Genomic DNA, 21,101 nt, shown 5'->3' on the forward strand with positions numbered 1-21,101 from the left:
AAGAGATTTCTTAAGGTCACACAGTGAATCCCAAATTCAGGCCTTCGGTTTATAAGACCAGGGCTATTTTCACAGACTGTCTCAGGGTGGGGTCCTCTGCTCTCGCATGCCTGAGTGACCCAGCCTGTGTGTGTGGGCACAGGGGCAATGTGGTTATGGTGAGGAGAGTGGCTAACATGCAGACTCCTGGGTCTGACCCCAGGCCTGCTGGATCTGTCTCTGGGAGTGGTACCTGGGAATCTGTATCTGAGCATCTAGCAATTCTTATGCAGCCTGCTTTATTTCAGCAACACTTTTATGTGCTGCTTCTGAATAATCTATGTGGAACAGCTACCTTTTATAAACTGTCTCCTAGAGAATATAAAAATAACATACCCTATTAGTTGCTATGGGACAGCGCCATGCCCTCAGTTAGCTGCCATGTATGACAGTGGGCTTCATGTTAAACCATAATCATACAGATGACTGGAACAATCAAAGCGTGCTTGGGAAATAAACATGCCTCATGTGGCCGGTTTAAGAGCCTTGTCTACCCTGGGTGCTGGGAAGGGTGTGCTTCGGTCACTCCCAGCCTATCTTACTGAACCCACTACCTCTCTGAGGCCTCTTGCCTCCAACATGTGTCTGGTCTGAGAGCAAATGGTTTCTGATACAGGGCTGACCCACCCTTCCCTAATCAACCAGAAAGGACCTGGCAAGTCCATGGGAGATAAATAGAGCTGAGAGCACCCCTGTCAGAGCCTCTTGGGAGGTTAAATGTGGTAGGTGATCAAGGATGGACACGCCAGCCGCTTCCATGTAATACCTGCTAAGGGCCCTTTGCTTAATTTTGTCAGCTGTGCTGGACACTTCCAAACAGAATTAGACTGAGAGATAAAACCCCTGAACACAGCTGGACCCTGGGGTATTCCAAAATGGCTTGAACCTTAGGGAGGGGTTCTCTCTTGGGGGCCCATGTGCCTAATTGTTCCCTGCCTGCCTCCCATCAGGTCCTCATGTGACTTCAGATGGCCTCTGCAGCTCGGTCCTGCCCTCTCCTCTGTCCAGGTAGCATGGGGCAAAGAGAGTCAGATACCATGAAGGTCCCCAGCAGAGGAACCCACTCATCAGAGACAACTTTCTTGTCAGCAAAACATCAGAGCCTGGCAAGGCAGGACTGCTGAGGTTTCCTTCAGTCTGTATTTATTTTATTTTTTTAAAGGTAGTCTTTGTCTTGAGAAAAGGTAGGAAGGGGTTATTTTAACTTTTCTGGAAGTTGTAGAGAACACAAACTCTTTTCTTCCAAGTTGCGGTAGAAAATAAAACCAGGGGCTCCAAGAGAGAAGGGGCTTGGTGTCCCCCAAACCCAGCTCAGCGTCCGGCACTAAGAAGGTGCTCAAAGGTGATGCATCAGATGAACAAGCCACTATCTAGGTGGCCACCTGGGGGCACGGCCACTCCCTGCCGGGTGGCATTCACCAACACAGAGGTGACTGGCCAGAGTCTGGGGTCATTTGCAGACTCCCAAACTCAGAAACCTGCTGTTGTTGGCACCTTGAGGGCACTTTGATTTCTCAGGGGTTGCTTTGTGTTTATTTATCAAACACATAAGATTAACACGTGGAACTAGAATGCCAAACTCCCTGTGAATTTACACTGAACCTTGGCACGTTCCCTCTGTGTAGGAGGTCCTCAGGGAAACCGAGGGGTGACCCAGATGGCAACCGGCTGAGCACAGAGCGGAACCAGGGGAACTAGACGGATCAGACATCTAGACGCCAGGATAAGTAACGCGGCTGTATACCCACCCAGCCAGAGTCACAGAAACACCTGCACGCCATTGGCACTGATGGCCTCTGTGAATCTTGGGGCGGCAGGGGGGCTGTGCAGGGTGGCACATCGTGGGCTTGCAGAGCCTCTGCCTTTTCCTCTGCACGGACAGGTTTGAGGTTTCTTTCTGTGCTCTCCTTTCACTTTGAGACTTAAGACCCTTTCTGATTAACCCATTCTCCCTCCCACCCCTCCCCGTTTTATTGAGATATAATTGACATAGAGCTCTGTATAAGTTTAAGGTGCAGAGCATAATGACTTGACATACATATACTGTGAAATGATGACCACAATAAGTTTAGCTAACATCCACTACCTCATATAGATACCAAAAAACTCTTTTTTCCCCGTGATGAGAACTTTTAGGATTTACTCTGTTAGCTACTTTCAAATCTACTGTGCAGCAGTGTTCCTTCCCCGCAGTCATCATGGTGTGCATTATATCCCCAGGACTTACTTACCTTCCAACTGGAAGTTCATACCTTTGGGCCACCTTCCTCCAGTCACCCCACTCTCCACCCTCTGCCTCTGGCCTCTGTTTCTATGAGTTTTTTTTTTTTTTTAGAAATCACACAAAAGGGAGATGACACAGTTTTTGTCTTTGTCTGACATTTCACTTAGCATAATGCCCTCAAGGTTAATTCTTTTTTTTTCTGCTTTAATTGAAATATTGTTCTTTTCAATCCATTGTCAGTCAGATTTTACTGGATCCATGCATCCTCCTCTCTCTCTCAGGTGGCTGCACACCTCCGATGCTTGGTGAACAGACTTCCAGCTTCAGCACTCAGAAGCAAGCTGAACGTCCTCGTTGCCGGAGGGGTGAGGGGCCCCGTCCTGAAGCCCCCAAGCGCTAACTGACAGCAGGTATAAATCAGGCTTCTAGAGAGATGGATTTAGGGACGTTTGTGTTACCTTTATCCCCGCTGTCCTCTCAGTGCCATGGTGAAGGAATTTAGATGGATGTGGGTCAGCATCTCCAGCGTCAACTAAGGAGGCCTCTGATGCTGAAGAAATCCCGCTCGCTGGGGGCTCTGAGTGGAAAAGTGTAGCGGAAACGAGCTTGGCCGCCCTGCCCCGGCTAACCCCAAACAGGTAGTGACCGTTCCCTCTTCCCTTTTTTTGCCACTAGCGGGAACTGTCTGACCTCCTGAGGGCCTGTGGTTTCATTTGAGGCTAAAAATGTTCAGCCTAGGAAATCCAGCACCTAGCAGCAGAGGAAAAACCCCACAGAAGTCCTAGAGAACACAAGACACTTAATCAGGAGGAAACGACAGTCAGATGGCACCTGGGACAGCGTTCAGGGATCACTGGGCAGTCGATGGCTATTGACTGGTTGACTGACTGACTGACCAAGTACCTCATAGCCTGACTGCCTCTTTTTCCAAAGTAGAAAACGGAAGCTACAGGGGGGACACTCATTTGTTTCATATCACAGAGTTGAGTGATGGCACCTGGGACAGACTCAGGGGGGACTGGAGTGTAAGCTCCGTGCTTATGATGTCACATGATGGCAACCAGATCAGTCAGGAAGAGCAGGGGGGAGAGAAGGAAGTTCAAGGATGAAGATTAGGAACCATGAAAAGGGTAACATTTTAAAAATAGTTAAATATTTAAAAAAGATTAAAACATTTTCAAAATATTTTTTAAATATTAAAGATTATATACTAAAAATAAATTTATACTTTTTAAATATTAAAAAATACTGATTTATAATAATTAGAGAAGACCCCAGCCAGCAGCAACCTCAAAGCTAGCCCTTGTGTCGGGTCCTTGATATCATCACCCTTCCATCCGGCTTCTTCTGGATGAGACGCTGTTACTTATTATCTCTTGTTGCATCTTCAGTGTGTCTCCTTTCTGTCTCCCAGAGTCGACATATTTGAACGTGCATCTCATAGTAAATAAAACTCTGACTAGAACCAGTTCCTATCAAAGCACCCCCTTATTTCTCTTTTACTCTTTACGTTCAAACTCTATAAAAGGAGAGCAGATGCTCATTGCTCAGTATGTTAGTCACTAGCTCCGTGTGGCTACTGAGCCTTTGAAAGGTGACCACCCTAGATGTGCTGTGTGTATCTGATAGACACTGATATCAAAGACAGTATGAGAAAAGGATGTCAACAATATCATCAGTAAGTATTTTGGATAAATTGGGATAAATAAAATATATTACTAACATTTATTCCGCCAGTTTCTTTTTACATTTTATATGTGGTTGCCAGAAAATTTGAAGTGTTGTATGGGGCATGCACTGTATTTCTGTTGAGCAGGGCTGGTCTAGATTCTGCTTCAAAGCATTTAAAGACCATATCAAATAAAAACCACAATGCTCATAAAATTAAAATGGGCTTTGTGTCTGTGAAAAAGCTTATGTTCTCAAACCATCACTTACAGCCACCTTCTAAGTGAGGGACTCCGAAGCTGTGACGTGGGAAATCGTGATGGAAATAGCAAGGTAACTTGCTTTTTAGCTGGGAAATTGACCCTGCAAGGGCAGTAATAGTACAGCCAATGCTGATTGAGGCTTTATGTCTCTCATAAGACATCCTGGACGTAGCAACATCCTTAGCAGTTCGAGGATGTGGATTCCTGAGGACAGCCTAGCAGCCTTGGTGACTGACCAGGAATGCCCAGGATGGAGGAGGAAAGGGCAGGAGACAGCAAGGAGTTACTGGGGGAGCCCCAGGCAGCACTGGCAGGCCTGGGCCCTGATGCTAGCTTGGTGTGACCTTGTGGAAGTCTGCAAGCCCCCGAGGTTTCCTCCTCTGCGCAGCCACTGTACTGTAGGCCCCATTCTTCCTCACCCTGGATGCCTAGGAGGCCTTGATTAAGCTAGAGCACTCTTAAGCTTCAGTTTCCTCCTTTGTAAGATGGGGACTATGGTAGTGATGTCTCACGGAGTGACAGGCAGTCACTGAAATAATCCATGCATAGTGAGTGCTCAGACAGATAAAAACATAAGAGCTGACAGGGACCTCAGGGAACATGCAGTCCAGCTCCCACCCGAACCCAGGAATGTTCGCAGATACACAGCTCCTGCTTGTTCACCGTCCATGGTGGGAAGCTCAGTGTATCACGGGGCAGACCCTGGTTTGTTTGTTTTTAATTTAATTTACTGTTTTTTTTGTGATGAAATATACACAACATCAAAGTTACCATTTTAACCATTGTTAAGTGTGCAGCTCATGCATTAAGTACATTGACATTGTGCAACCTTCCCACCATCCATCTCCAGAACTTGTTCATTGTCTCAAATGGAAATTCTATACCCTTTTAACAATGACTCCCAATTTCCCTGTCCCCCAGGGCCCTGGTAACCACTGTTTTTTTTTGTCTCTATGATTTTGAGTACTCTTGGAATCTTGAATAAGTGGAATCCTAGAGTATTTTCCCTTTTGTGTCCGGCTTATTTCATTAGCATAATGTCTTAGAGATTTGTCCACACTGTAGCATGTGTCTGAGTCCTTCCTTTTCATGCCGAGTAATATTCCACTGTGTGTTTAGACCATATTTTGCTTATCCATTTGTCTGTTAATAGACCCTCAGTTTTTGAATTTTGCTGTCTCTCAGTTCCTCCACACAGTGAGCTGAAACCTGCCTTCCTGTGACTTATACCCATCTGCCCATCTCTGCCCTTGGGGGCCACAGCATCCAACTGGCCCCTTCCCAAGGGATTTGAAGGCTAGCCCCAAATCCTCACTGCCAGCTTCTCGAAGAATAAGCAGTCTCTTTGACTGTTTTATGATTTCCAGCTGCCACTGTATTTTAGGTCTTTAGACCCACTTCAGTTTTCTGATCTCCTTTTTAGGAGTTATCGAGTCTGACCTGACCTGTACTTTACTCTGGGACTACAATCCCTTGACTTGACCCTTTACTAACACAGCCAAAAATTGCGTTGCCTTTGCATGAAGCTGTATTTCATTGAGTCATTTACTGAACAAGTTTTACTGAGTGCCTTGGAAAGGTGTGGCGATTCAGAGGAGCAGTTTAGAACTGGAGCTCTGGAGCCAGGCTTCCTAGGCCAGATTCCAAGGTCCATCCCTTCCCCCAGTGCTATTGAGCATGTTTCTCCACTTCTCAGAGCCTCAGTTTTCTTATCTACAAAATAGGGATTATAACAGAACCCACTGCATTGGGTTACTGTGAGGATTGAATGATCAGTGCGTGTAAAACACCAGAAGAGGGCTGGTGCTCAATAAATGTGCTATTTTTCTGTACAGGGCACTGTGCCAGATGCCAGGGGCACAGCAGCCAGCCAGGCAGACCAGCTACAGGCTATTTGTGGTTTGCAGTCTAGTGAAATGGTCAGGCAAGTAAACCATTACATGACAACCAGAATTTATTCATGGGCAAACGTGTAATTAAAACATATGTTTTAAAGTAGAAATAAACTCCCATTACACCACATGTATTAGGTCTTATGATGGGAGAATCATGTATGATGGGGGTATGAGAGTGGGGCACCTCACTCACCTGCATTTATTCACTCATGCATTCCTTAAAACTAAATACTTTTGAGGTTCCTGCTATGTGTTGTAGATTTTGGGGAGTACCAATGTCACAAACTAAGATCTCTTTCTTGGGAAGCTTACACTTGTAGGGAAACAGACAAAAGCAAAATAAATAAATCTCTAATAATAAATAGTAAAAATTATGTTAATAACTGATACATGCAACTACATTGTCTATTGGGAGGTAGGGCTGGCATGATTCTTGGTAGACTGTATATTCTGTGTGAACGACAATGAAGACTCCAGGGTGACTCCAGGGTTTTTGCCTCGAGTGACTAGAAGCAAGCTGTGGGGTCAGGACACTTCCCAGAGGAGGTGACATCTAAATGGGGACTGGAAGGACAAGTTGCAGCTACCCAAGTGAAGACAGCTGGGAAAATGTTCTAGGAACTGGAACACGTACCAAGCTTCTGGGCAGCTCGAGTGTCATGTGAGTCTCACCGGTTCAGGAGTGCTCTATCCTGTCCAGCGTAACCGTGATGTTCAAGATTTAAGAGAAGACTTTACATTTTTAGAGATTTTTAAAACAAATGGCTTTTATCATTCCTTGACTCTCTTCCTCCTAGTCCTGCCTTCTAGGAGGTTGATAAGTCTGGATTCCATGACTTTTTTTTCCAGTAGTTGATTTTAAAAAAAAGGTGACTTGAACACAGTCAAGGACAGAGTTGTGTCACACCTCCTTCCTGTGGATATTGGCCCCACTAATCAACTCTCCCCTAGGACAGGTACACATCAGCCCAACCACCAGGTAATATGACAAGGCCCACATGTCTCCATGTTACTGCCTAATAACAGCCCTCGGGGTGGGACGAGATAAGATACCTCAGAGTGCTTGGACGCTCTCCAGGGATCCACAGGCTGCCATTACTTACTCAGACTTGGCCACCCCCACCCCCCAACCCCGGGAATGCACAGACAGAGCCACTAGATGAGCACACTGCTGTGGCAGAGCAGGTGGTTCAAGGACTGCGTTTTTACCTGGCCAAGTGAGCCACTGTGAGATCCTTTACTCACACCAAACTGATGGGTTTTGACAGATTGCCACATTGCTCTTGAAGTCACTTTTTGTGAATGTGAAACAAATGGTGAAAACCATCTCTTATTATTACACTGAAACTAAGTCTATTAAATTTAGCAAGTCATGTTCATGCTCTGATTTTATATAGTTACATTTATCAAAACACTTTAATAAAAATGTTATATACTTACATTTTTTTGGATTTAAAAAAAGCTAACACATAAAAAGCAAAATTAACTGCTCCTTAAGAGGCAGAAAATCTTTCGTAAACATAAGTATGCTATGAAATATGTCCATGGCTACAGTAAGAGATAACGAACATCTGTCAACCAGTAGAGGGGAAGTGACATTTTTTAATATATAATAAATAAACATTTATTATTTTATATAATTTCTCTTTTAATCATGGATGTAGGAATTCCTGTGTCCACTTTATAATTGAGAAACTAGACTCAGAGATGCCAAGTAATTTTCCCAAGGACATACAGCTAGGTAGTTAGTGCAAGTCAGGACTTCTGACATCAAAGTTCACCTTTTTACTATGCTCTGCTTCCTGTTCAATCAATTGAACACATCCTTATTGCCATCATGTCATGTGCAGGAACCTGGGCTAGGTTCCAGGGATATGAAGGAATATAAGCCCGGGATTCTGCTCTCAAGGGATTTAAGATCTAGAAGGGGGACTCAGACATGTACTGAAACAAACCAGAGTACAAGGTAAATGATAAATGTTCTCTGGATGATGACACATATCCTAAAGAAGTTCAGTACAGTAGAGATTGCTGTCTGTGGGCCGTCAGGTCAGGAAAGGCTTCCTGGGGGAAGTGACATTTTATTTATTCATTAGCAACTATTTAGTGATAGCGCCAGCTCTGTGCCAGGCATGGTTCTAGGCACTGGAGACACAGCTTTGAAGAGGTGACACCTGGTGTCTGCTCTCTTGAAGCTCATAGCGTGTGTGTGTGTGTGTGTGTGTGTGTGTGTGTGTGTGTGATGTGGGAAGAGAGAATAAACAAATGAAACAAGGTAATTTAGAAGGAATTGGTGCTATAAATTAAAAATAGTGATTGGGGACTGGTTCAGATTGTTCTCACTGAGGAAGTGACATTCGAGCTGATACCGGAAAGACAAGAAGCCGCCCACAGGAAGAACTGACACTGGCCATTCCAGGCGGGGGCACAGGGAGGTCAGAGCCCAGAGGAGAGGGCAGGATGGAACACGTGGCTGGAGCCCGGGGTGCGAGAGACTCGGAGAGCAGGGCAGACAAGGTGGACCGGATGGGGCCAGAGAGCACGGCCTTGGAGAGCACGGCTCATTGGCGCTGCCTGCTCCTTGAAGCATGTGCCGCTCAGGACAGCAAGAGGGAGTATAGGTGTGTGTTGGGGACTGGAGGTTCTTCGGGTCCTGGCTAGGGGATAATAATGGACGGGTAGGAGCAGTGATCACTGCAGATTCAGTTCTAATGAGTTCGTCAGTGAATTTCCAATAGAATGGGTTCCCTATACACCTCACCCTCATCTGCATGGAGGGAGGGAGAGAATGGGTGGGATATTTTAGCTCTGGGTCTATCATCTACAGGTGTCACCAATGCTTTAGGAGAGATTATATTTTCCTCCAAAATATATAAATAGTTCTGTATGTATAGTGAAGTATTGACTTATACATGTAATGGGATGAGATAGAAAAATGTAGAAAGCCTAAGGGCTCATCTCGATGAGTTTCCATAAAGTGAACACAACTGTGTAACTGGCACCTGGGTAAGGGCTCAGAATACAGCCAGATCCCAGAAGGCCTCTAATGTTTCCTGTTGTCACAAGGGAAATCCCTGTGCTGATTTCTACCACTAATCACTAGTTTGGTCTGTTTTTGAGCCTTATGTAAAAAGAGGCATATTTTGTATATTTTGTGTCTGGCTTCTATTGCTCAACATTATGGGTGAGAGATTCAGTCGTGCTATTGCCTGAAGATGGCCATCCTCCTTATTCCGTAACATTCCCCTGTGTGAATATACCACAGTTCATCCATTCTGCTATGGATGGACATTTGGGGTGTTTCCATTCAGGGACTGTTGTGAATTGTGCTGCCCTGAGCATTTGTGTACATGTCCTTTGGTACACAGAGAACGTGTTTCTGTTGCAGACATATTAGGAGTAGATTTGCTGGGTCAAAGGTTACGCATATGTTCAGCTTCAGGAGATGCCATTAGTTTTCCATATTGGTTGTATCAGGGCGGATTAGTTTTAAAAACCAGACTAAAAACACTCTTTCTGATTATGTTGGCCAAATACTCTGGGTTTTGATAACCTGTCCTTGTAGGTTTCTTGGGAAAAAGTGCTAATGTGAATCACCATGTATGGGCTAAATTGAGAAGGATGTGTTTCTTATATCAAGTGGGACTCTCTGGTAATTAACAAAGCAGAAGTAAGGACTTTACAGTTGGTGTGTGATGGGAAATTCCCATAGTCTGGAGCTTTAATTTAGGGAAAAGGTACCTTCCAGTCCACTGTAGCAAAGCTAAGTTAGGAGCCTCAGATACTGGTGCTCCATCCCCTAACACAGTAGCCGAGGGGTTCAGTCTGGCTGGTCTCTGGGGCCACTTCTACCTGTCATTTCAGAAAGGAACTACAGTGATGGATATTCCAGTAGTCACCTTTGTTAACCCTTCTCCCTCATCTGAGAGACTCCTAGTGCTAATTCAGCTCTGCTTTGTTCACTAGTGACCCTGGGGAACCTTTGTGTCTTTCCCCTGTAAACTCACAGCTGCTCTGCAATTACCTCCCAACAGCAGCTAAAGCTGAGGGCTACACTTGAGACACATGTGTGACTAAAGGTCGGGAGAGACATGCCGCACATACTAGGTTTCTCCGGACAGAGAAAACCAGTATGAAACTCAAATGGAAAATCACCCTGCTTGGTGCTCCAAATCACAATTGAGCTGCTTCTCACAAGGGCCACTCTTGAAAGCAGCAGGCATTTAATTAATCCTGGTCTGTTGCCAAAGCACACGCCTTTTATTTTTATGCTGTATCAACTCCATTCTCCTAAAGAGTGCCTCGTCTATGCTCAGCAGTTTATTTGAGACACTGGAAAACGGGCAGCTAAGCTGTCAGGATGGTCCTGATCAACAGATTCTGACTGATGATTCATAGAGCTCAGTGAAAAACCCACCTGTGGAATTTGGCAAATGTGGCCATATGTGCTGCAAGCCTGGCCAGAGGGAGAGTTGGTGACTGTTGTTTTTTTTTTTTTTTTTACAGAAAAGCCACCTGAGATAATGGTCAATGATAGCAATAAGGTTGTATCAGCCTCAGCGGTTATTTCAAAAGCAGGTGAATGAAAGAGTCTTGAATGAATCCCCTGGGCTTTTATCCCAGTTCTGCCACTAACCACATTTGTGTCCTTGGATAAGGTACTTTACCTCTTGGATGTCTTTGGTCACCTGAGAGATGGAACTTATAGACAATATCATATCCTAGGCCTCTTGCAGTTCCCTGGGCTTTGTGGCTCCATGTTCCTAAGAAGACTAGCCACTTAATCTAGCATTTGTGACATGTACTTTGGAAGAAATGAAAATGTCACTTTTCTCTCTCTTCTCCAGGAACTATGTTCAGAGTCTTGGTGCAGCATGCTTTAAATTCTGGGAGATCATGGGTGTCTAATAGTTTAATATTTTATATAGGAATATGGAGCTCTTTGAAGGAAATTCTTACTCCTTTAATAAATATTGATTGTTTACTCAGTTTACATTCTCAAGACCTTTAGAGTGTAATGGGAGAGGTAAGAAATGGCTACAGAACTCTAAAGTCAAGGCTAGTGAGAGCCATGCAGGAGGCATGGAAGAGTGAAGGGGTTCAGCTCATGTCTTCTGAATCAGAGAGGGCTTCCTGGAAAGGGAGCCATTGAAGCTGAGACATGAGTATCATTCTGACAGGAGGAGCATGGAGGGTCCTCCTTTAGAAGAGAATGTAAGGAGAGAGGGCCAGGGTTTAGGGTGAAGGCTTCGGGATGGAAAGCAAGGGTTGGTATAAGGAGGGTGAACACATCTCATTTTCCCAGGACAGTCTCAGTTTATACTTTCTGTCACAGTATAATTATTAACAATGCTCCTTTTCATTTTCAAAAACCATTCCAATTTGGATGATAAATTACATTGTCACCATAGATATAAGCGATGCTCTCTCAGAGGTCGAATCTAAGCACTGCTCACAGGATCTGGGAGGTAGAAGGAGACAAGTGTTCCTGAACGACCAAAGGGTCAATGAAGAAATCAAAAGGAAATCACAAAATACCTTGAAACAAATAGAAATGGAAACACAAGTTCCCAAAATCTATGGGATGTAGCAAAAGCAATTCTAAGTTCAAGTTCATAGTGATATTGGCCTACCTTGAGAAACTAGAAAAATCTCAAACAATCCAATTTTACACCTAAAGGAGCTGGAAAAAGAAGAACAAACAAACCCCAAGGTTAGTAGAAGGAAGAAAATAATAAATATCAGAGTGGAAATAAAGGAAATACAGACTAAATAAACAACAGAAAAGATCAATGTAACTAAAAGCCATTTTTCTGAAAAGATAAAATTAATAAGCCTCCAGTCAGACTCATCAAAAACAAAAGAGCAAGAACCCAAATAAATAAAAATCAGAAATGAAAGAGGAAGAATTACAAATGATGCCACAGAAATACAAAGGATGGTCAGAGATACTATGAAAAAAATATGCCAGCAAATTGGGCAATCTAGAAGAAATGGACAAATTCCTAGAAACACACAACCTTCCAAGACTTAATCATAAAGAAATAGAAAATCTGAATAGACTGGTTTCAAGTAATGAAATTGAATCAGTAATTTAAAAACTCCCCCAAAATGAAAGTCCAGGACCAGATGGCTTCATAAGTGAATTCTACTTGAAGAATTTAAAGAAGAGTTAGTTCCTACCCTTCTCAAATTATTCCAAAAAGCAGAAGAGGAAGGAAGGCTTTCAAATTCCTTCTAAGAGGCCAGCATTACCCTGATACCCAAATGCAACAGACACCACACACACAAAAATTACAGGCCAATATCCTTGAAGAACATACACATGTCAAGGATAATAGCAAGGGCATCGGCAGAACAGGACTCAGGGGACTGTGTCATAGCAGTGGGGCCCAATCACATCACATGGGTGGGTTGATTACCAGTAGACTCGACTAGTAGAGTTTTCAGAAGCGTGAGCGTGGACAGGCTTCTGGGAGGTAGTGCAGGCCAGCACTCCTCTCTCACCCTATGGGTCAAAGCCCAGCTCTGAACCTTGCCCATTACCACTCTTTGTAAAAGGAAGCTGGTAAAGTGAGTCAGCTCTGTGCATTCTGTGTCTGACGGCCCCCTCCCACTGCCTCCTTATTTGACATGGGCTCCAGAGAAAGGCTAGCTGTTTGCTCCCACGTCTTCTTGTGTCTTCATTTCTATATATGAACCACAGGGAGAGTTTTTGGAAAGCCAGCATATCTGAGGGAGGGACCCTGCACGTCTAGGGGCCCTCACAGCCCTCACAGCATATAAACTTGACTTGAAATTAATGGAACTGTGGAAGAGTACACATCGTGAAAATAAGGTCAAACTGAACTCCCCACCCCACACAACTCTGGAACCACAGCATGTGGTGTTCTAGGAGACCTCATATCAGCTGTGGTCACTCCATGGCGCAGGGCCTCCTTGCCGGTACAGAAGTGCCAGCCTCCCGTGGGAGACACGCACTGACTACATTTTGGATAGGGTGTTAACGCATCTGTGTGGGGCATGGGTAGGCAAGCCAGGGCTAGAGTAATCATTGTGAAATAAAGATAGGGTTTTGGGGAGAGCCTGGACCTCTTGCCTCTCTCTATCCTCTTTCCTCCTAATACCCCAAAATTATACATACTTTGCCATGAGCTTTTATTCTATTTTTTCCCATGTCTCACTCACCACGTGTCAAGTATCAATGCTCACGGCCAACAGATGAGGAAGCATGCCAACCAAACAGGCCAATGCCCACAGTCAGTAAGCCGGGGGGCCGGGGACTGAACAGGTTCATGAAGCCAAGTCAAGTGCTCTTCACCCTCCACCCTCTGTAGCTGCCCCTTTCTAAGTGAAGCTTGGCCCCCAGTTGGACTAAAGCAGTATGATGACATCTTCAGAATTTCAACATTCAGAAACTTTATGTAAGACCCTGAGTCTCCTGGCCCACTCCCCAGGACAGGATCACGGTCTGCTCCTGGGCCTCTGTGCTGCCCTCTCTCTGGGGGCAGTGTGGCCAAAGCACTGGGTTATGGTGTCTGGGATGCTGGCCCCTCCACGCAGGCCTTCTGCCCAGGTCTGGGATCAGGGCTGGATGTTGTATTCTGACATGATGCCTTCCTCATGATGCCCTTTTGCTACTACACACAGTATTGTTGGAAGAGGAGGGGGAGCTGAAATTCAGGCAGGGCCTCTAGGGGTAACTTTCAGATCCATGCCACCAAACTGGCCTCCCCAGGGAACCTCTTCTGGGTCCTCAAAGGTGAGGAAGGCCACCTAGTGAAGCTATGGTGCAGAGATCAGGCGGCTACCACATTCCTGCTGCCACCCCCCTGCTACAACTGCCTCTCAACACCCATGGACCTAGTGACTGGACACAGCAACGCTATTGCAACACGGAAGTCGCTGTCCACCCCAACTGCTCCTAAGCCAAGTGTCTATTACCTTGCTAGGCAGCAGAAAACATCAAAGCTGCAGGAAGGTGGCCTCTATCTCCCTTCCACCTCCTGGAACTTCCTAATCCATCTAACTGACAGAATGTAATTCACATCTGGGCTCCCAGCTGTTAGGGAGTTTCAGAAATGTGGTTTAAACTTTTCTGGCCGCTGCAGTACAAGGAGGAATTTAAGATGAATGCTGAGTGGCAAATCATCATATCTATCACACATGGTGAGAAAAAATGTTGACTATTTATAATAAGTATTCCAAAGATTTTCTAAATGGTTCTGACATAACATTTATTTAATGATATTTTTTAAAAAACTTAAGTCTCTGAAGATTATGGGTATGTTTACATTTGCCCAGAGTCCTCGTAACCATTCAAACTGTGACTTCTTGCCCCTAATACAGCCACTGCAAAGGTCAAAGGGTTTCTTATCCTTGGGATATTATATCCCCCAAAAGAATGATTCACTTTCATTCTTTTCACTTTTTAGATTATGGAAATAATACAAGTATTATTTAACTCTGAAAATTATAGTAAAAATACCTATTATCCTACATCACTGTCATCCTTGTCACGTACATGTTTACATCTCTGTGAATGGAATGTTTATAGAATTTTGTTTTGATGTCACCTAACATTGCATCTTGAACATGTTATGCATAACATAATCATAACCACAATTTTTAAGGACCCCATAATATTTCACGAATACATGTGTCCTAACTTACAAAACCATTCCTCTCTAGCTGAGCATTTAGTTTCCAATTATTTATTGCTATGCATAACACTTTGAAGAAGAGCTTCATGCATATTCAGACTTTCAGGTCGCATTCCCAGAAATGGGACAATGGGTTAATATGCACTAGTTAAAGGGTATCCATTTTAAAGTGAGCATTAACAGCTTTTGATCAATGTTTTTTTTCTTTAGTAATCACTAAATATAAGCTTCTTTCTACTTACCAGATCCTACTATTGGCACCTACCCGAAATGGGGAAATGGTGCTCTTGGCCTTGAAGTCTCTCTTGACAATGCTCTCGTCATTGTATCTCAGCTTCCCTGAGAAGCTGCCTGGGTTGCTATGACCTGAACCTGGGGACCAGGGTAAGGGCTAAGAGTGGGTGCAGCCTTTCAGAGTCCCTCCACCCTTTCATATCTTAAGGCCCAGCTTTCCTGACCAAAAGCCTTCTCTGGATAAGGTGTCTGATGAGGTAGTTGTAAATTCATCAGCTATCAAGTCTTAATGCCCCAGAACAAGCACATTTAGGTGCCCAGGTGCTATACTGTCATGGAGACTTCTATACACAGATCACTTCCCACATTTTGATCCCTCTCCCTTCACCCAGATGGAACGACAATATTATTTAGGTTAGGTAAAGCAGCCTGGATTACACTTTAAGAAGCCAGTTTAGGATGACTGTAAGAACCAGGAGACCAGAGTCTTAGAAGATAGGCTGGTGTAATGCTGGAGATCTTACTCTCAGCCACTTAACCTCCTATGGAGAGAGTGGGCCTCTAAAGCCCTTCTGGGAATTATCAGACCCGAGGAAAACAAATGTGAAGCTGCCTACTCAGAAGGCTCCAGCCTGGTGACTACTCCCTGTCTTCATCAGTCCAGGGCCTCTCCGTGAGTATAAGAGGAATAAATTTAGCTCTATATTATGTGTTTTCCTGGAAAGAACAAATTTTGAAAAATGGGTGCTCTCCCCAACAAAGCAGCCTAGCACAGGGCCTGGAGTTAATTTTAACTCTGTCCCCTGCACGTTCGCTGTATGTCCTCGTGTTGCACAAAAGGAGGTGAACCACTGATGTTGCGCAGTGTCCTCAATTCTAGAACGCCTCTCCGCCCCCACCGTCCCATTCAGCCACCATAACTGCTCCATAAATGGCATTCACAGTTAACTTCCCCCACTCCAGGCCTTAGGAATGCCAAAGCTTGCTGAGCAATACGGTTTGCAAAATCCCGGGCTCTGGGGGCGGATTTTCCGTTGCTCCTGATCCCCCTCCAGCCCTAGGCATGTTCCCCGCGGCCGGGCTGGCCTTCCCCAGTGACTGCCCCCTTGGCCTGTCCCAAGCGAGGAAGCACCACCCTAGAGGTAGCACAACTTCCCGGGACACCCCAACCTCTCCTCTCGCCCCCGTCCGGTTGCTGGGAAATTTGCACTGGACCGTGACGTCACACAGTGAGGCGGGTCCCCTCAGTCCCTTACACCAATGGCGCGGCCGCGGCCGGCCTCTTCTTTTCCAGTGATTGGTGTTTCGGACCCCTCCGCTCCACCCCAGCCCGCCATGGCGTCAGGCGCTGCAGCCCCGGGGAGGTGGTTCCCACTTTAAGAAGTGAAGTTTTTCGCCCCCTCCCCCTCCCTGCCCACCTCCTGCAGCCTCCCGCGCCCCGCGGAGCTGGCGGATGGAGCTCCGCCGCGGTGGCGTCGGGAGCCAGGCTGTGGGGCTCAGGATGGATGGGGACAGCCGAGATGGCGGCGGCGGCGGCGGCGGCTGCAAGGACGCGGGGTCGGAGGATTATGAGAACCTGCCGACCAGCGCCTCCTTATCCACCCACATGACAGCCGGAGCGATGGCCGGGATCCTGGAGCACTCGGTCATGTACCCAGTCGACTCGGTGAAGGTGAGGTGCGCGGAACCTTTTGGGGATGGCGCGAGCAGAGGAGAGCGCGCGCGTGCGTGCGTTTGCATCCCGCGCAACGGCAGCGCCCCGAAGCCCCCCTCTTCGCCGCGCCGCGGCGGGCGTGGGGCGCGGCGCCCCGGCTCCCCGGGAGCTGGCGCGCGCAGTCTGGCGCGGGGGGCGCGCCGCGCCGCCCCTTCCACCTCGCGCCTGGGTTCTGGGGCGCCCCCCGAGTCCACGAGGGTGCTCCAGCTGGCGCCCGCACCGCGTCCCCGACCCCGGCTGCTGGCGGCGCTGCGGCGGGAGAAGTGGCGACCGCCACTGGTCTCGGTGCTCGCGGCGGGTTCCCGAGGGAGGCGATCGGTGCAGCCTTGCACGGTCCTACTACATCTGCACGCGAGATCCGAGGGTTTTGGGGTCCCGGCTCAGTTGCCCACACGTGCGCGGTTTCCGACCGAGGTTGCCGCCGGGAAGCACTAACCACTCTCGCGCGGAGAAACGTGGCCCGGCCCGGCCGCGCGCGGTCCCGCCCTGGCGTGTGGCTTCAGCTACTCGGGTTTTTTCTGGGGCGGGGGAGGTGGTTTGTGGGTATGACAGGGGTTCCCCTGGCTCTTGGCAGGTGGCTTGGGGGTGCCGGCTCAGTTACGCCCTGTGCAGCCCGCGTTTCTCAGGGTTACTGCCCCTCTTTGGAGTTGAGGCAGCCCTGCAGCCAGGGGCAGAGAGACGGGAGTGACATTTGCCTTCTCTTTTTGTTGCAGGAAGGCGGGCCGGCAAGGAGAGTGTGTGCTATAGCCTGTACTCTGGGTTGTGTAATTGGCACTCATTTTGCTGGGCACTTCCTCAAGTAGCTTTAAGTGCATTTCTCTAATTTAGCCTGGAGGATTTTTCTTGTTAGACCGGTGTCGCACTGTTCAGGACACCGAACGACCAGGGGATAGAGTGGTTGCAGGAAGTTATTACTAGTATTGACACATTGCTCTTTTGTAGACATAACTCATCTAATTCATGCAGCAATCCTGGGGATTAGTACATGAAGAAACTGAGGCACAAAGGGGAACTGATAACCTACCCATGCTCACAGTCCACCAGGATCATCTGACTCCAGCCCCAGTGTACTTTGGGAGATTTGGGGCAGCCACCTCTCCAGATGGCCCTTTATCTTGAAAGGTGGCACCCACAGAGCTCTTGTTGCTGATGCTGACCCCACGTGAGCCGTGAGAAGGCCAGAATGTCTAACTTGGAGGGTTTTCCCTGCCCGGGCAGCTTTCTCAGAGCTGGCACTCGGTGGCTGGGCAAAGTACAGTGAGGGGGAGGCATGGGCACTTGCAGTCAGGTGAGGCCCAAGTCTGAGCCATGCGTGACCCCTTCCACCCCTTCAGTGTCCCAGTGGGGAATTAAAGGAATGGCTCTTGCCTGCCAGGGTCACAGAGGGCATGGGGGAGATGCCAGGGTCACAGAGGGCATGGGGGGAGATCTTGTCTCTTAGGCTTTCAGTGCTTCTTCAGGAAAGACCCTGGACAGATACCAGGTGGCATGTGTGCAGGAAGGAATCCCACACATTTAATAAATGCCCCATTTTTGAAGCTGTTGTCTCAAGAGCCTTGGACAGTATGTGGGGAAAAGTAGCAGCAGGCAGGTGTTATCTGAGCAGGCACCAGCCCCACTGCGCTGGGGAGATCAGTGCTCCATCAAGGAACCACGTCACTTCTGAGGCCTTGGCCCCTTTGCTGCAAGTTCGGTTTAGAGCATCATTGTAGCTATCTTCAGGGTTAGAAATAATTAGTCATGCTTTTTGAATTCAGTGTTTGAATTCACATGTTTAAATTCAGTGATCTGTGTTGAGTTTCCTCCCTGCCCCTCCTCCTGGCCCTTAGGCCTTGGTGTGTTTTGATCCAGACGTCATCACTGTGTTATTTAGTATTACTTTCCACTGCATTTGTCACCTGTGGACAGGTTAATGTGATGTGTGTGCAGGGAGCTCGTCCGGCTATGTTAGACAAGTCACTTGCCTTATGGGGCTTGATTGTAAAATGAAGATTTGGCTTAGCTAATATGTCAGGTCTTCTAGGTTCTGGAATTCTAACTCTGACCCTGAATGACGACCCAAAGAAGTTCTTCTGTTTTTTGAAGCATGCAGGTTTGGTTTTAAAGCACCTCTTGTTTTTCACTGCAGCTTGCCTGCATGGATTATTTTCATTTTTCTGCTGAGACAAAAGGCACAGAGTTAAGTGTCTGAGCCCCACTGGCTGACCCCTGGGAGGCTGCACAGAGTGCTGAGGTTCACCCAGATAGTTACAGCCGTCTGCGCCCAGCATGACTGTCAGGGATGCATCCGTGCTTCAGTCATGGAAATGTTCACTTGGGGAGACCGCCACTGTGCCCTTCTTCGATATTTTGAATGATGGAGACTGAGTAATTGAGTCAGGAGCCCTGGATTGAATTTCAAGCCCTGCCCATAATTTGCTTCATGCCTTAGGCCCTATTTTGGGCCTTATCACCGGTGAAATAGGGGCCGTGGACCAGTTCAGTTTTTCTCCCCATTTTTAACCTGCCTCCCTTTCTGTGTACACAGAACACTCATTGTCCTCTTTTACATTACTTGAGATTTCAAATAATTAGGACAACGGGCAGCCAAATCAGTGTAAATTGTATCTTGGAGGTAAGAGTTGTCTTTGGTTTTATAAGGCACACAGTTTTAACTTTGATCTTGTGATGCTGAATGAGAGTGCTGGGGGACCTGCTTGTCCCTGGGTCTCTAACTGGAGAGTGTGGCCCATGGAGCTCAGTGCTGGGTGCTGCCAGCCCTGAGCCTGTTGAGCTGCTTGATTTTGTGGTCAAAAGTGCAGAAAGCCATCCTTGCTGATGCTTAAAATTGCAATAGGAAATATGCTCTCCCATGAAGCCTCATCCCACCCCCAGTGTCATTCAGTTTTGACCCATTAACGGCATCAACATTTTGAAAGAGACAGATTGGTGAAGGTACAAACAGAGCCTTCCTGATGTGCAGTAAGAAGTATTGTTCCATGAGATTCTGTTTGGGTTTTGTGTGTGTGTTCACTAGGTGTCTGTGTGATGTGCACTTCTGGCTGGGGGTTGTAGCCAAAAAAAGCATGAAAAACACTGAACGCAGTGATCACTCATGCCTCTCAAGCTCCAGCAGTCAGCAGCCTGCAGCTATTAAATGGGTATTGGGAAGACCTTGGGCAACTTCTCTGCTCCTCCCTGGGCTTCCTCTCTCACTTGGTCCCTGGCTGCTGGGATTTACTAACCATGAAGAGCCAGGCTGCTGGGACTCGTGGCTGCAGGGTTCTCCTATGAGTTCTGAGCCCCTGCAGTGGTCCCAAGGGAGGAGCCTGGGGGCTCTGCAGGGCTTTCGCCAAATGGTAGCAATTACTTGTGCCTTTCCAACTGGGGCTTTGCGGTGGATTTTCCATGAGACTCTTCCTGGTGCTCTAAAGGGGCAAGTGGCATGGTCGCCTCGACCAACCAGTACTTGGGGGTGGATGTGAGAACCCCTGGTCGGGAGTGCTCAAGACTGTGGGGAGAATGCCAGGTGGGTGGAGGAGGAAATTCCAACCAGATTAGGCACACTGCTCGTAGACCATGCTGAGTCCTGTGGTGGTGAAAGCAGGGGCAGAAGGAAACAGGAAAGATTTGAAGCGAGGGACCTTCCGCTGACCCTTTCTCAGTCCCTTTCTTGCTTTGCTTGTCAGGGAAACACTGTCCTTAACCCTGCTAGGAAAAGCCGTGCTTCCCAGCCGAGCAGACCCATCGCAGGCACTACTGCCTCGACGCTGTGCTCTTGGAGCTGGTGGGGCTGAGCCAGTTGGAAGCCTCCGGTTGGCCTGGGGGTTTCCGTGGCTGGCGCTGCAGCCCCGAGCAGCGGTGGGCCAGGCAGGTGCCAGGGCGACTCAACATTCCTCAGCTTCTGACTTTGCTTCTTCTGGTCCCAGCAACGCAGGCTGCCTGGTAGGAAGGGTACTCGGGGGGTGACGGCAGCTGCCAGAGTCCCCTCCCACCCACTTCAGTGCTTTCAAGACAAAGTGCATGCAGTAGATGCCATTCAGCTTCAGAAGGGCGTGAAATCCCAAGTCGCTCTAGTTCCTGAAACGAAATTATATAGTGATTTTTCTCTCTTTCCCTGTGTAGCCTACCTCGCATCCCTCCTTCTCCTTTCTGTCCTTCTTCAGTAGGAGATGCTTTTCTAAAAATGTGGGTCGGGGAGGACCATGGGATCAGAAGAGGAGTACATTGAACTTCTGTGCGATGAGCACCCAGGCCGCCTGCTGGTGCCCAGAGCTGGGATCTGCTCCTGCAGGCCTGCTGCTGAGGAACCCAGGCGGGAATCTAGCCTGGTCCCAGAGTCAGCACTTGGCCCCTCTTACGCCGCTTTCCTGCCTGCCATGGTCACCTCTGCCTGGAAGTGGGGGCGGGGAGGCTGGGCTT

The 21,101-nt window shown here is 47.4% G+C and overlaps 1 protein-coding gene and 1 long non-coding RNA gene across 2 annotated transcripts in view; both read left to right on the plus strand.

The window, feature by feature from the left end:
* Positions 1–1,700: 1,700 nt before the first annotated feature.
* LOC140848251 (uncharacterized) lies at positions 1,701–13,450 on the plus strand. Its single transcript, XR_012128822.1, has 3 exons — positions 1,701–1,837; positions 2,545–2,673; positions 10,596–13,450. It is a non-coding gene; the product is annotated as an uncharacterized lncRNA (long non-coding RNA).
* Positions 13,451–16,265: 2,815 nt separating this feature from the next.
* SLC25A37 (solute carrier family 25 member 37) overlaps positions 16,266–21,101 on the plus strand; it is a 35,834-nt gene continuing 30,998 nt past the window's right edge. The window contains exon 1 of the mRNA XM_017653899.3: positions 16,266–16,658. Within this exon, the coding sequence (XP_017509388.1) occupies positions 16,440–16,658 (219 nt within the window). The 5' untranslated portion in view covers positions 16,266–16,439. The remainder of the gene's footprint in view (positions 16,659–21,101) is intronic.

This window comes from Manis javanica, chromosome 3 (genome assembly GCF_040802235.1).
Source record: "Manis javanica isolate MJ-LG chromosome 3, MJ_LKY, whole genome shotgun sequence".
NCBI lineage: Eukaryota > Metazoa > Chordata > Mammalia > Pholidota > Manidae > Manis > Manis javanica.